The sequence below is a fragment of the Orycteropus afer genome, unplaced genomic scaffold, assembly GCF_000298275.1.
Source record: "Orycteropus afer afer isolate SDZICR_OR568_19922 unplaced genomic scaffold, OryAfe1.0 scaffold00376, whole genome shotgun sequence".
Taxonomy (NCBI): Eukaryota; Metazoa; Chordata; class Mammalia; order Tubulidentata; family Orycteropodidae; genus Orycteropus; species Orycteropus afer.
The window spans coordinates 2,718,218-2,731,844 of record NW_006921963.1 but is presented as its reverse complement, the minus strand read 5'-3'; the positions used below and the strand labels follow the sequence as shown (position 1 = coordinate 2,731,844).

The 13,627-nt window shown below is 41.4% G+C and overlaps 1 protein-coding gene across 1 annotated transcript in view; it reads left to right on the top strand.

Moving 5' to 3' along the window:
- Window positions 1-13,627, top strand: part of LOC103207535 (cytochrome b-c1 complex subunit 2, mitochondrial) — a 45,331-nt gene that overhangs the window by 28,812 nt on the left and 2,892 nt on the right. The window contains exon 12 of the mRNA XM_007953186.2: window positions 5,096-5,172. Coding sequence (XP_007951377.1) covers window positions 5,096-5,172 — 77 coding nt within the window. The remainder of the gene's footprint in view (window positions 1-5,095; window positions 5,173-13,627) is intronic.

Below are 13,627 nucleotides of genomic sequence, written 5' to 3'. Positions count from 1 at the left end.
ATTGTTTTCCCTCTATCAAAGATCTGCTACACAGATCCCCTTCCAAGTGGATGACAGTAGTAGCCAGGTACCATCTAGTTCTTCTGGTCTCATAGTCATATAGGCTGCAGATCGGATGGTGTACCAGTCACTAGGGCTAATTGTTTCCATGAATTTAGGTTTCTTCATTCTTATTTGCTCTGGACGAGGAGACACCCATCGTTGCATCTAGATGGCAGCTTGCTAGCTTTTAAGATCCCAGTTTCTACTTGCCAAAGTAGGAGGTGGAACAATGTTTTATATAGTATGTTATGCCAATTGAGCTTGATGAAGACTGGGTTCTTGGAATTCAGTATTTCAGAGGTAGAGCAAATCTAAGTTATGTACAAGTCTGGGGTGTGGTTGTGGAAATGGGTCAATAAAATGGGGGAAATGAAGAGACTAGAATTTAGGTGATCATGTTATACATTGAGTAGCAGGCCCAGAATGACGCCAGGGTTAAAATAGAGAAAACCATGGGCTTTATTAATATATTTATTCCATAAGCACCCATATCACTGGAACTTTATTCCTCCTTGATTCTGACATCCTAAGTATGTTATTTTTGGTTGGTGCTTTCGAATTGGTTCCAGCTCAAAGGAACTCCCATCTGCAACAGAACAAAACACTGGCTGGTCCTGTATCATGCTCACAATCATTGCTGTGATTGAGTCCATAGCTTTGGCTATTGTATCAATCCATCTGGTAAGGGTCTTCCTCTTTTTTGCTGACTCTCCACTTTACTAGGCATGATATCCTTCTCTAGGGACTGGTCCCTTCTAACAACATGGCCAAAGTAGGTGAGACAAATTCTGGCCATTCCCAATTCTAAGCGGCATTCCAGCTGCACTTCTTCCAGGATAGATTTATTTGTTCTTCTGGCTGTTGTTGTTTTTATGTGCTGTCAAGTCGATGTGACTCATAGCAACCCCTCCTTGGGTTTCCAAGGCAGTATCACTACGGAAGTAGATTGCCCCATCTTCCTTCTGAGGAGTGGCTGGTGGGTTTGAACCGCCAGCCTTCTGGTTAGCAATCAAGTGCTTTAGGCACTACGCTTCCAGAACTCCTATTTTTGGTATTCTTTGCCACACCACAATAGAAATACATAAGTTCTTTTTCAGTCATCTTTATTCTCTGTCTAGCTTTTGCATGCTCCCAAAGGGGCAAGGAGGCCCCATCTTCTGACCTCTTCTAACCCCACAAGAGGAGGACAGAATCACCATTGGTAGCCCAAGGCCTATTTCTGTGAGCCCATGCATGCTTTCTCCCTCCAGCCCTTTCACCAACCCTGACACAAACCATTCCTCCTGCAGCATCCACCACCTCTCTGCTGGGTTCGATAGTTTGCTGCAGTGGCCACACAGAACTCACAGATTATGGGGTTCATTAGGGAAGCAACAGGCTACAATTCAAGTTCAGAAATGCACTCAGTCTTTCACAGCCAGCTGTCTCACTTAGCAGCCTGTAGTCTCTCTCTCAGCAGCTCGTGTCTCTCTCTGCAGAGCATGTCTCTCACATATCTCTCTCAGCACATGTCTCTAGTGTCTCTCTCTCAGCAAGTGCATGTCTCTCAGGAGCACGTTTCTCTCAGCAGTATGTCTTTCTCAACCAGTAGTCATAGACACTCCTTCTGCCTCTAAGAGGGCTCTTTTTGAGCCTGGCAGAGTGGCCAAAGCGACAATCCCAACATCAGAATTCTATATACCTGAGAGAACTTCCCAGAAGATTGCTTCCTGCCACTTTCAACAGAAATACCCCAGGTGGATAACGTTAACAATCAGGAGCTACTCAGTTGCTCATGGCAAATTGCACCACAGAGTTTACAAAGACTTAGGGCCAGAAAAGCCACACTATGTAATTTACTATACCACACATGCATATGATGTGATTGAAAATACCATGGCTTGCATTAGGTGCACCTTAGTCTTCAAAGAGACATCTTTGCTTTTTACCACTTTAAAGAGGTCTTTTGCAGCTATCTGCCCAATGCAGTACGTCAATTGATTTTTTTGACTGCAGCTTCCATGGGCATTGATTATGGATCCAAGAAAAAAATCTTTGACTTCAACCTTATCCATTTATCTTGTTTCTTATTGGTCCAGTTGTGAGGATTTTTGTTTTCTTTATGTTGAGGTATAAGCCATACTGAATGCTGCAGTCTCTGATCTTCTTCAGTGAATGCTTGAAGTCTTCTTCAAATTCAGCAAGGAAGGTTGTGTTATCTGCATGTTGCAGGTTGTTAATGAGTCTTCCTCCAATCCTGATGCCACAGTCTTCTTCATATAGTCCAGTTTCCCAGATTATTTGCTCAGCATACAGATTGAGTAAGTATGGTGAAAGAATACAACCCTGATGCACACCTTTCCTGATTTAAAACCACACAGCATCCTCTTGTTCTATTTAAACAACTTCCTCTTGGGTTATGTACAGATTCCTTATGAGCACAATTTAAAAAAACCAAACCATACTCACTGCCGTCAGGTCAGATTCGACTCCCAGTGACCCCTCCTTGGGTTTCCAAGGCAGTATCTCTATGGAAGTAGATTGTCCAGTCTTCCTTCTGAGGAGTAGCTGATGGTTTTGAACCACCAGTCTTCTGGTTAGCAGACAGATGCCTTAAGCACTATGAATTCCTATTCTTTGCAGTGTTATCCATAATTTGTTATGAACCACACAGTTAAATGCCTTTGCATAGTCAATAAAACACAGCAGAGTGTGTGTTTTCCAAATTTCTTGATATAGACGAGTCCTTCTAGTGTTGCATCTATTTGTTGAAGTACCTCAGTGGGTATTCCATGAATTCTTGGAGCTTTGTTTTCACCAGTGCCTTCAGTGCAGTTTGGACTTCTTCCTTCAATACCATCGGTTTTTGATCACATGCTACCTCCTGAAGTGGCTCAACTCGACCCATTCTGTTTGGTACAGTGACTGTGTATTCCTTCCATCTTCTGATGTTTTCTGCATCGTTCAGTATTTTGCCTGCAGAATCCTTCGGTGTGGCACCTTAAAGCTTGAATTTTTTCTTCAGTTCTTGAGAAATGTTGAATGTGTTCTTCCCTTTTGGTTTTCTAACTCCAGGCCTTTGCACATTTCGTTATAATGCTTTACTTTAACTTCTTGAGGCACCCTTTGAAATCTTATGTTCAGCTCTTTTATTTCATCATTTCTTCCATTTGATTTACCTACTGTCAGTTCAAGAGCAAGTTCAGAGTCTCTTCTGACTTCCCTGTCTTTTTAATGCCCTTTTGCTTTCTACATATATAATGTTCTTGATGTAATCCTACAACTCAACTCATCTTCAGTCATTGGTATTCAGTTCATCAAATCTATTCTTGAGATGGTCTCTAAATTCAGGTGGGATATTGTCAAGTTCGTATTTTGGCTCTTATGGACGTGTTTTAATTTTCAGCTTTAAGTTGAACATGCATATAAGCAATTGATGGTCTGTCCCACAGTCAGCCCCAAGCCTTGTTCTGAGTGATGATACTGGGCTTCTTCATCACCTTTTTCCACAGATGTAGTCTGTTTTATTCCTGTGTATTCTGGTGAGTTCCACATGTGTACTTGCCATGTATGTTGTTATAGAAAAAAAAAGTACTTGCCATGAATAAGTTGTTGGTCTTGTACAGTTGTATCAAGTGATCTCTGGCATCCTTTCTATCACCAAGGCCTTGTTTTCCAACTGTCCATCCTTCTTTGTTTCCAACTTTTGCATTCCAGTCACCAGGAATTATCAATACATGTTTGATCAATTTCAGACTGCAGAAGTTGGTAAAAATCTTCAATTTCTTCATCTTTGATTTTAGTGGTTGGTACATAAATTTGAGTAACAGTCATATTAACTGGTCTTCTTTGTAGACATATGGATATTATCTTCTCACTGACAGCATTGTACTTCCAGATAGATTTAAAATGTTCTTTGTTGACAATGAATGTGATGCCATTCTTCTTAAATTTATTATTCCCGACACAGTAGACCATGTGATTGTTCTGTTCAAAATGGCCAATACAAGTCCATTTCAGCTCACTAATGCCCAGGATAGCAATCTTTATGTGTTCCATTTCATTTTTTATAACTTCCAGTTTTCCTAGATTCATACTTTGTACATTCCATATTCCAGTTATTTATGGATCAGTTTGCAGCTGTTTCTTCTCTTTTTCAGTCATGCCGCAATAGCAAAATAAAGTCCAAAAACTTTACTCCATCAGCATCATTAAGGTCGACTCTACTTTGAGGAGGCAGCTCTTGCCTAGTCATGGCTTGAGTGCCTTACAACTTGAGGGGTTCATCTTCTGGCGCTACATCAGACAGTGTTCCACTGCTATTTGTAAGGTTTTCAGTGGCCAGTTTTTATAAGTAGATGGCCACATCCTTCCGTTCTCCTTCCTAGTCTTAGTGTAGAAGCTCTGCTGAAACCTGTTTAGCATCATAGCAACACACAAGCCACCACTGATAGATGGGTGGTGGCTGTGCATGAGGTGAACTGACCAAGAATTGAACCCATGTCTCATCCACATGGAAGGCAAGAATGTTTAGAGATGCTTATTCTATATGGTAAGCCTCTGCTTGGTGCAAATTGTTAATGTACTCAGTAATCAAAAGGTTGGAGGTTCAGGTTCATCCAAAGGTGTCTTGGAAGAAAGGTCTGATGATCTACCTCCAAAAAAACCAGCCATTGAAAATCCTATGGAATACAACTCTATTCTGACATCTATAGGGTCACCATGAGTCAGGTTTTTTTTTGTTGTTTTTTTTTTTGTGTGTGTTCTTTATGGATAATTATAAATTACTGCATCTGCTCTTCCTAAACCCTACTGCTGTCCTCTGCCTTCTACTTATTAACTTTTAGAAAAAGCTATTATCTTGACTACTATAAGTTAGTTGTACAATCAGCTGCTTTATGAAATGCAGAAAGAATATGAATTACATGGTGATGTAAGAATTCCAAACAAGCATTGTGCTATTTCTGTGGAACTGACTTTCCGTCTTATGTTCTTGCCTCGGTAGAGGAACAGTTGGTTGCTGAAGGAGACTGGCACTGACCAAAAGTGACCAGCCTTTACTTGTCTACCCTAGGTTATCAAAGCTGCCTATAACCAAGTAAAAACAATTGCTCAGGGAAACCTTTCTGATACAGTCGTCCAAGCTGCCAAGTAAGTATTCACTGTGTTTTACTTACTAGAAAGTTGTAATTTTTTCTAATCACAGCAATACTATATATAGCTCATAAGGATTGAAAAGTACGGTGGAATATTAAAAAGGAAAGAGAATCACACTCATAATCTTGCTACCTAGAAATGGAGATATTGCCATTTTGCCTGATTCCTTGACTGTGTTTGAATAAAATCATTAATGTTGTATACATATTTTTATATCGTATTTAATAGCATGTTTATTGTAGAAATTTGAAAATTAAAAACTCGATAAGACAAAAATAATCTTTGATTTTCTACCAGTGATTCCTCTTTATCATTATACATTTTTATAGATTACTAGAAATTTGTCATAAACAGTGGTTATTGTTCTGGTTACTCAGTGCTGCTCTGACAAAAATATACCACAAATGGGATGGTCTTAACAAACAGGAGTTTATTCTCTTACAGTTTGGAGTCTTTAGGTCCAAGTTCAAAGTCTAGGGGCTGGGTGAAAGCCCCTCAACTTTGGGGTCCAGCTCGGCCTCCTGCTCCCAGCCCACTGGAGCTAGAGGCATGTCTTCACTCAGACAGCTGCTACCTGCTGAGGCTGAGAAGCCCAAAGTTGACGAGTGAAAAGGCACAGTCCCAATGTTACCAAACCACACAGCAGGCCATTAATTCAAGTTCATTTAAGTCCCAAGGTTGGCAGAACATAGCAGGCTGCTGAACAATGACACAACTACATGCAGGATCCAAGCATGCCATAACTAGAGACCATTCCCAAAGCTGCTGCTTATATAGGGGAAGCAGACCATATACCCAAAGGCAGCTACTCAGCTGCTCACAGTAGATTCCACCATGGAGTTGATTACCACTCTTATCATGGGGAATACTACATCCAGCTGCCCAGCCACTCAACCAGGCCTAGCCAAGTTGACACAAAAACATAACCACCACAATTCCACCCCCTGTCAACTTGGCACCTGTACAGATCTTTAATGGGTGGTATCCGTACAGGTCTCTCTCACTGGGTGGCTCCAATCCCCTAGTTCCCCTAAGGGGTGACCTCTTGGCCTGGCAGGCCCCATTCCTCTCCCTCTTGGGAATGGCACACCTGCCCCCTCACTTTTGGGCAGCAGCTATGGCTCCATCCCATTGACTCACATGAACAAGCAGCCCCACACTCCAGAACCAAGTTGGTAAAGGCCTGGCTATTTGAAACCTAGGAGGCTGTGGTTGTTCCACCCCCAAAGGCCATGGTCCTACCCCTTCAGGCTGAGGCAGCTCTGCTTCCATTTTCTTGGTCTCTCCATTTCTGCCGATTAATGCCAAATGCAACCCACTCCGCTGGAAATCTTCCTGACCCAAAACATTCAGCTTTCTTGCTCCATGGGCTGGCCAACCTGCTACTGCATTTCATGCTGGTCTTTTCTACCAATTAATGCCCAAACACAACTCACTTTTCCAGTAAGCCGCCTAACCAAAAGCATTGAGCTTTCTCCTCCGTGGGCTGGTAAGGCTGTAGCTGTCTCATGCCAGTTCTCTCGGCTCTGCTACTGCCACCTCTCATGCCAGTCTCTGGGCTCTGCTCCTGCCGTCTCTCATGCCGGTCTCTTGCTCTGCTCCTGCCATCTCTCATGCCATATGCCAGGATCTCTCTTCTGGGGCCTTGAGTCAAGGACATACTCCACTCCTCTTTCCACATTTTAGATATCTGTCAGAGCAGCACCCCATTCAGTACCAAATGTGTTAGATGGGTTCTCTAGAGAAATAAACCCAATAAAGCTTATAGAGAGAGAGAAAAAGAGAAATTCATCTTAGGAAAATGGCTCACACACTTGTAGAAGCTGGCAAGTCCCAAGTTCTTGGATCAAATGTCAAGCTGGAGGCTTTTCCCAACTTACCCAGCTGTAGGGGCTGAGGAGCTCAAGGTTGGCAGGCAGTATACTGGCTGTTGACTCCAGCAAATGACAAATCCAAGATCGCCAGGCCAAATGGTGCATTGTTCGCTCACAGACAGTTGTAGGCAGAATCCCGATCCACAGAAGAGTGTCTCTTTTCCCAGGATGTCCATAAATATACTGGAAGCAGGCCACACCCCTAGGGAAACTCCCTTTTAATCAATTGGCTGCTCGAAACATAAATACCTGATCACATCATTGGAACAACCCACATCACAATTGCTTAAACCACACAGAAATGTGGTCCAGCCAAGTTGACACACAGCTCCAACTATCACAGGTATATCATATATTTGGACATTTTTCTACAGTTGAAAATTAAATTCTAGAGGATAGCTTTGGGTTTAAAACATTTGTGTATTTCACGTTACACTCTTGCTATAGATTCCCAGTTGGATCAAGAGTTATAAATGTTATAAAGAAAAACTCCATGTTAAAATGTGTGTGTGTGTGTGTGTTTATATGTTTTTATATTTACAAGTCACAATCCAAAAATGTTACATACAGCATTTTAGATCACACCACCAGTCTAAGGGCCTACTCTACCACAACCACTAGGATTTTTTTTTCCTCTTTACCAATTTAATAGACAAAAAGACATCTGATTTTGTTTTGTATCCATAAAAAAGATCCCGGCACTTTTCTCCTGCTTGGTGATTTTTAAATCCCCACTGTCCAGATTGAAAGTGCTAACAACTGTACCTCTAACTCGGTAGAAGTGCACGTGATTTCTGTAACTAAAATCTCAGATATTGCCAGTCCTTTTGAACAAAGTTAGAAATCAGACTGCATTTTCATGCAACAGTTTAAGACGTCTATTTAGCTTCATCCATTTAGGGATGTGAACCCTGAAACTTAAATGGTTATCACGATCATTCAGCATTGTCCAACTGGCATCCAGAAACACATTCATGCTTTCAAAACAATTTACTTAATACCCTGATTATGTAAATGTGTCTAGTAGATGTTAGTAACAAAGGAATTTAAACTCCCTGCTGTCAAGTTGGATCCGACTCGTAGCAACCCCTCCTTGGGTTTCCAAGGCAGTATCTCTATAGAAGTAGATTGACCAAACTTCCTTCCAAGGAGTGGCTGGTGGGTTTGAACCACCAACCTTCTGGTTAGCATCAGATGCTTTAGGAATTACAACTCGTTTCTTTTCCAGTTTGTATTGTTACTTTTGTTATACTGAACACACTATAAAATTGCATCTTTTGAATAAGTACAACACAACTTACTTAGTATTATACACACACATTGATAGGACGCAGTTCTACATGATTGCACCAGAAACAAAACATAATGAAAATAAGTTGAAATACTGGACTGACTTAGGAAAAATCTAAGTGTCACATCTAAGTTATTTAAGAAAATTTATTTTCTTATTAAATGTAACAGTTTTTATAAAGCATGGCAACATGTACAAAATGAAAGTTATGAATGTCGAGATTGTTCATTCCTGACATTTGCATGAAGTTAATACTTTATCTTGTAAGGTTTCTTAGTCTTCCTGTAGTGAAAGAGAAAATGAGGTGTCATTGCTGAAGAGACAAACTAATAACCTCTTGGTAAAGTTAATTGCAGGTAAAATCTTTTTTTTAATTAAGCTAACAGTGTAAAATTGCTGCATTAAATTTTAATTATTTTCTAATGGAAGGCTTTCTATAGAGTGCCCAAAGGAGGATAGTTTATTTGGGAGTTAAATAACCCAAGTGCCTTATTGAATCCCACATTTGTAAGGAATAACAGTTTCTTCCTAGGAGAATTGTGAATTGTGTTTTGTTTTGTTTTATTTCAAATTGATTGATAAGGTGTGGCATCTGCTAGAATGGATGCTTTTGTGCCTATACTTAAGCTTTCTAAACAAACAAACAAAAAAAGGTTTGCGGGCATGGAGCCACCCCCAGGTGTAGGCCACAGTAAGCCAACCCCAAGACCAGCGAAGGTGGGTGTTTGCGTGTGTAGAGCGCCTTGGGGGCAGGCCAAGTAAGCAAGCAGGGCAGAGAAGACCAGGAAATGAGCACAGCAGTTTAGAACTGCTAGAGGGGAAAAATTTATCTGTCAGTTTGTCCTAATATGGTGGCTTGAGTGTTGCTGTGAGGCTGGAGGCTATGCCACTGGTGTTTCAAATGCCATCAGGGTTACCCCTGGTGGACAGGTTTCAGCAGAGCCTCCAGACTAAGACAGACTCAGAAGAAGGAAGAGACCATCCATTTCTCAAAAGAATTGGCCAGTGAAAACCTTAGGAATAGCCTGGAACCATTGTCCGATACAGTGCCGGAAGATGAGCCCTTCAGGTCAGAAGGCATTCAAAATATGACTGGAGAAGAGCTGCCTCCTCAGAGTAGAGCCGACCTTAATGATGTGGATGGAGTAAAGCTTTCGGGATCCCCATTTGCTGATGTGGTACGTCTCAAGATGAGAAGAAACAGCTGCAAACATCCATTAATAATGAGAACATGGAATGTACAAAGTATGAATCTAGGAAAATTGGAAGTTGTCAAAAATGAAATGGAACACATAAAGATCAGTATCAGCATTAGTGAGCTGAAATGGACTGGTTTTGGCCATTTTGAGTCAGATGATCATATTATCTACTATGCCAGGAATGACAGATTGAAGAGGAATGGTGTGGTATTCATCATCACAAAGAATGTTTCAAGATCTGTCCTGAAGTACAATGCTGTCAGTGAGAGAATAATATCCATACATCTATGAGGAAGACCTGTTAATACTACTGTTATTCAAATTTACGCACCAATCACCAAAGCAAAAGACAAGGAAATGGAAGATATTTACCAACTTCTGCAGTCTGAAATTGACCAAACATGCAATCCAGATGTGTTCATTATCACTGGTGGTTGGAATGCAAAAGTTGGAAACAAAGAAGAATCACTGGTAGTTGGAAGATGTGGCCTTGGTGATAGAAATGATGCTGGAGGTTGCATGATAGAATTTTGCAAGACCAACGACTTACTCATTGCAAATACCTTTTTTCAGCAACACAAATGGTGGCTATACACATGAACTTTGCCAGACAGAATACACAGGAATCAGATTGACTACATCTGTGGCAAGAGGCAGTAGAGAAGCTCAGTATCTTCATCCAAAACAAGGCCAGGAGCTGATTGTGGAACACACCATCAGTTGCTTATATGCAAGTTCAAGTTGAAGCTGAAGACAATTAAAACAAGTCCACAAGAGCCAGAATATGACCCTGCTTATATCCCTTCTGAATTTAGAGATCATCTAAAAAATAGATTCAATGCATTGAACACAGTAACCAAAAACCAGAGGAATTGTGGGATGACATCAAGAACATCATCTGTGAAGAAAGCAAGAGGTCATTGAAAAGACAGAAAAGGAAGAAAAGACCAAAATGGATGTCAGAAGAGACTCTGAAACTTGCCCTTGAATGAAGAGTAGCTAAAGCAGATGGAAGAACAACAGGATAAAAGAGCTGAACAGAAGATTTCAAAGAGCAGCTCAAGAAGACAGAGTCAATTATTATGATGAAATGTGCAGAGACTTGGAGTTAAAAAACCAAAAGGGAAGAACACATTTGGCATTTCTCAATCTGAAAGAACTGAGGAAAAAAATTTAAGCCTCAAATTGCAGTATTGAAAGATTCCATGGGCAATATGTTGAATGATGCAGGAAACATCAAAAGAAGATGGACGGAATACACAGAGTCACTATATCAGAAAGAATTGGTAGATGATCATCCATTTCAGGAAGTGGCATGTAATCAAGAACCAGTGGTATTGAAGGAAGAAGTCAAAGCTGCCCTGAAGGAATTGGTGAAAAACAAGGCTCTGGGAATTGACGGAATACCCATTGAGATATTTCATCAAACGGATGCTACGCTGGAGGCACTCACTTGGCTATGCCAAGAGATTTGGAAGACAGCTACCTGGCCAACTGACTGGAAGAGATCCCTATTTATACCCATTCCCAAGAAAGGTCATCCCACAGAATGTGGCAATTATTGAATAATATCATTGATATCACATGCAAGTAAAATCTTACTGAAGATAATTCAAAAATGGTTGCAGCAGTATATTGACAGAGAACTTCCAGAAATGCAAGCTGGATTCAGAAGGGAACGTGGAGCAAGGGATATCATAGCTGCTGTCAGATGGGTCTTAGCTCAAAGCAAAGAATACCAGAAAGATGTTTACTGTGTTTTATTGACTATGCAAAGGCATTTGATTATGTGGATCATAACAAATTGTGGCTAACATTGAGAAGAATAGGAATTCCAGAATACTTAATTGTACTCATGAGGAACCTATACATAGACCAGAAGTCTGTCATTCCAACAGAACAAGGGGTTACCGCATGGTTTAAAATCAGGAAGGGAGTGTGTCAGGGCTGGGTCCTTTCACCATACTTATTCAATCTGTATGCTGAGCAAATAATCTGAGAAAATGGACTATATGAAGAAGAATGTGGCATCAAGATTGGTAGAAGGATTATTAACAACCTGAGATATGCAAATGACACAACTTTGCTTGCTGAAAGTGAGGAAGACTTGCAGCACTTACTGATAAAGACTAGGGTCTGTAGTATGGATTACACCTCAATATAAAGAAAACAAAAATCCTCACAACTGGACCAATAAGCGGCATCATGGTGAATGGTGAAAAGATTGAAGCTATCAAAGGCTTCGTATCACTTGGTTCTACAATCAACGCCAATGGAAGCCGCAGTCGAGACATCAAAAGATGTATTGCATTGGAGAAATCTGTTGCAAAAGACCTCTTTCAAGTGCTGCAGATGAAAAATACCTCCTCAAAGACTAAGATGTGCCTAACCCAAGCTATGCTGTTTTCAGTTGCCTCATATGCGTGTGAGAGCTGGACAGCGAATAAGGAAGACCAAAGAAGAATTGATGCTTCTGAGTTGCGGTGTTGGCAAAGAATGCCGAAAGCACCCTGGACTGCTAAAAGAACTAAGAAATCTGTCCTGGAAGAAGTGCAGCCAGAATGCTTCCTGGAAGTGAGAATGGCCAGAAGTTGTCTCACCTACTTTGGTCATGTTGTCAGAGGGACCATTCCCTGGAGAAGGAAGTCATGCTTGGTAAGGTGGAGGGTCAAGGAAAGAGGGGAAGGCCCTCAGTGAGATGGATTGACACGGTGGCTGTGGTGGTGGGCTGAATTATAGCAAGGATCATGGAGCTGGTGCAGGACTGGGTGATTTTTTTTTTTATGTTGTACATAGGGTCATTGTGGGTCAGAGACGACGGCACATCATAACAGCAAACGTCTGAACTCCAGTCACTGCTCGACATCTCGTATGCAGTATAAAAAAAAAAAAAAAACTCAAACCCCTTGCTTTTGAGATAATTTCGACTCATAGTGACCCTATAGGGCTTCAGGGCTGTAGGTCTTTGTGATAGCTGGACTGTGTGTCAACTTGGCTGGACCCCAGTTCTGTGTGGTTTTTCCCATGATGGGATCAGATGACTGTTCTGAATGGCCAGTTTGCCCAAGGGGAGTTTCCCTAGCGGTGTGGCCTGCTTCCAGGATATCCAGGGACATCTTGGAAAGAGAGACATTCTTTTGTGGATCGGGACCCTGGTGTGCTGACTACAGCCTTCTGTGAGTGAGCAGCCCACACTCGGCCTGGAGATCTTGGATTCGTCTTTCGTTGGAGTCAACAACCAGTGTACTGCCTGCCAGCCTTGAATTTCTCGGCCCCCTGCGATTGCAGAAGCTAAGGCTGCCAGCAGCCCGTTTCCTCCAGGGACTTTGGACTTGCCGGCTTCTATACGTTTGTGAGCCATTTTCCTCGGATAAATTTCTCTCTCTCTCTCTCTCTAAATATATATATATGTATATAAGCTTTGCTGGTTTCTGTTTCTCTAGAGAACCCAGTCTAACACACTTGCTGTAGGTCTTTGTATCACGTCTTTCTCCTGTAGAGAAGCTGGTGGGTTCAGCCAACAACCCCTCTGCTAGCAGCTGTGTGCACTTAACCACCGTGCCACCAGGGCTCGTGCTGAAGCTGTCTGCTGGAGCTGTAAAGACCTTCACTGTCCTGTCTCTCATCTCCACCTAACCTTACCATGGCCCTCCTCACTGAGCCTAGTTAGTCCCAGCAGAGAAATAGGTTTAGGGAGAAAAAACAGAGCTAGAACTACAAATGGAGAGTGCCTTAAGAACCCACATAGGTATTTTTTTTAACAGAAATGAATGAAACTATCACCAAAAAAGCATCAGGAAGCAGGTATTATTTCACTAAATCAGAACCTCACATTAAAATAGTTTTAACTAGAACTAAGTTCTAATCCAAAGTCCAAGGGCAGCATGTTAGGTTTTCGGTGTATTTTTGTTTGACAGCTTTCCAGAATGATAATCTCAGTGATGAACTATTAGCTGAACTGAAGAAATAGATGGAGGCCTTTAGCATTGTAAGCTTTCTTTGCATATTTACCAAAACATGTTTGAGAGTTTGGGAATATACTTCAAAGCTGCCTTTATTTATAAAAGTGAAAAAAAAAAAAAAAA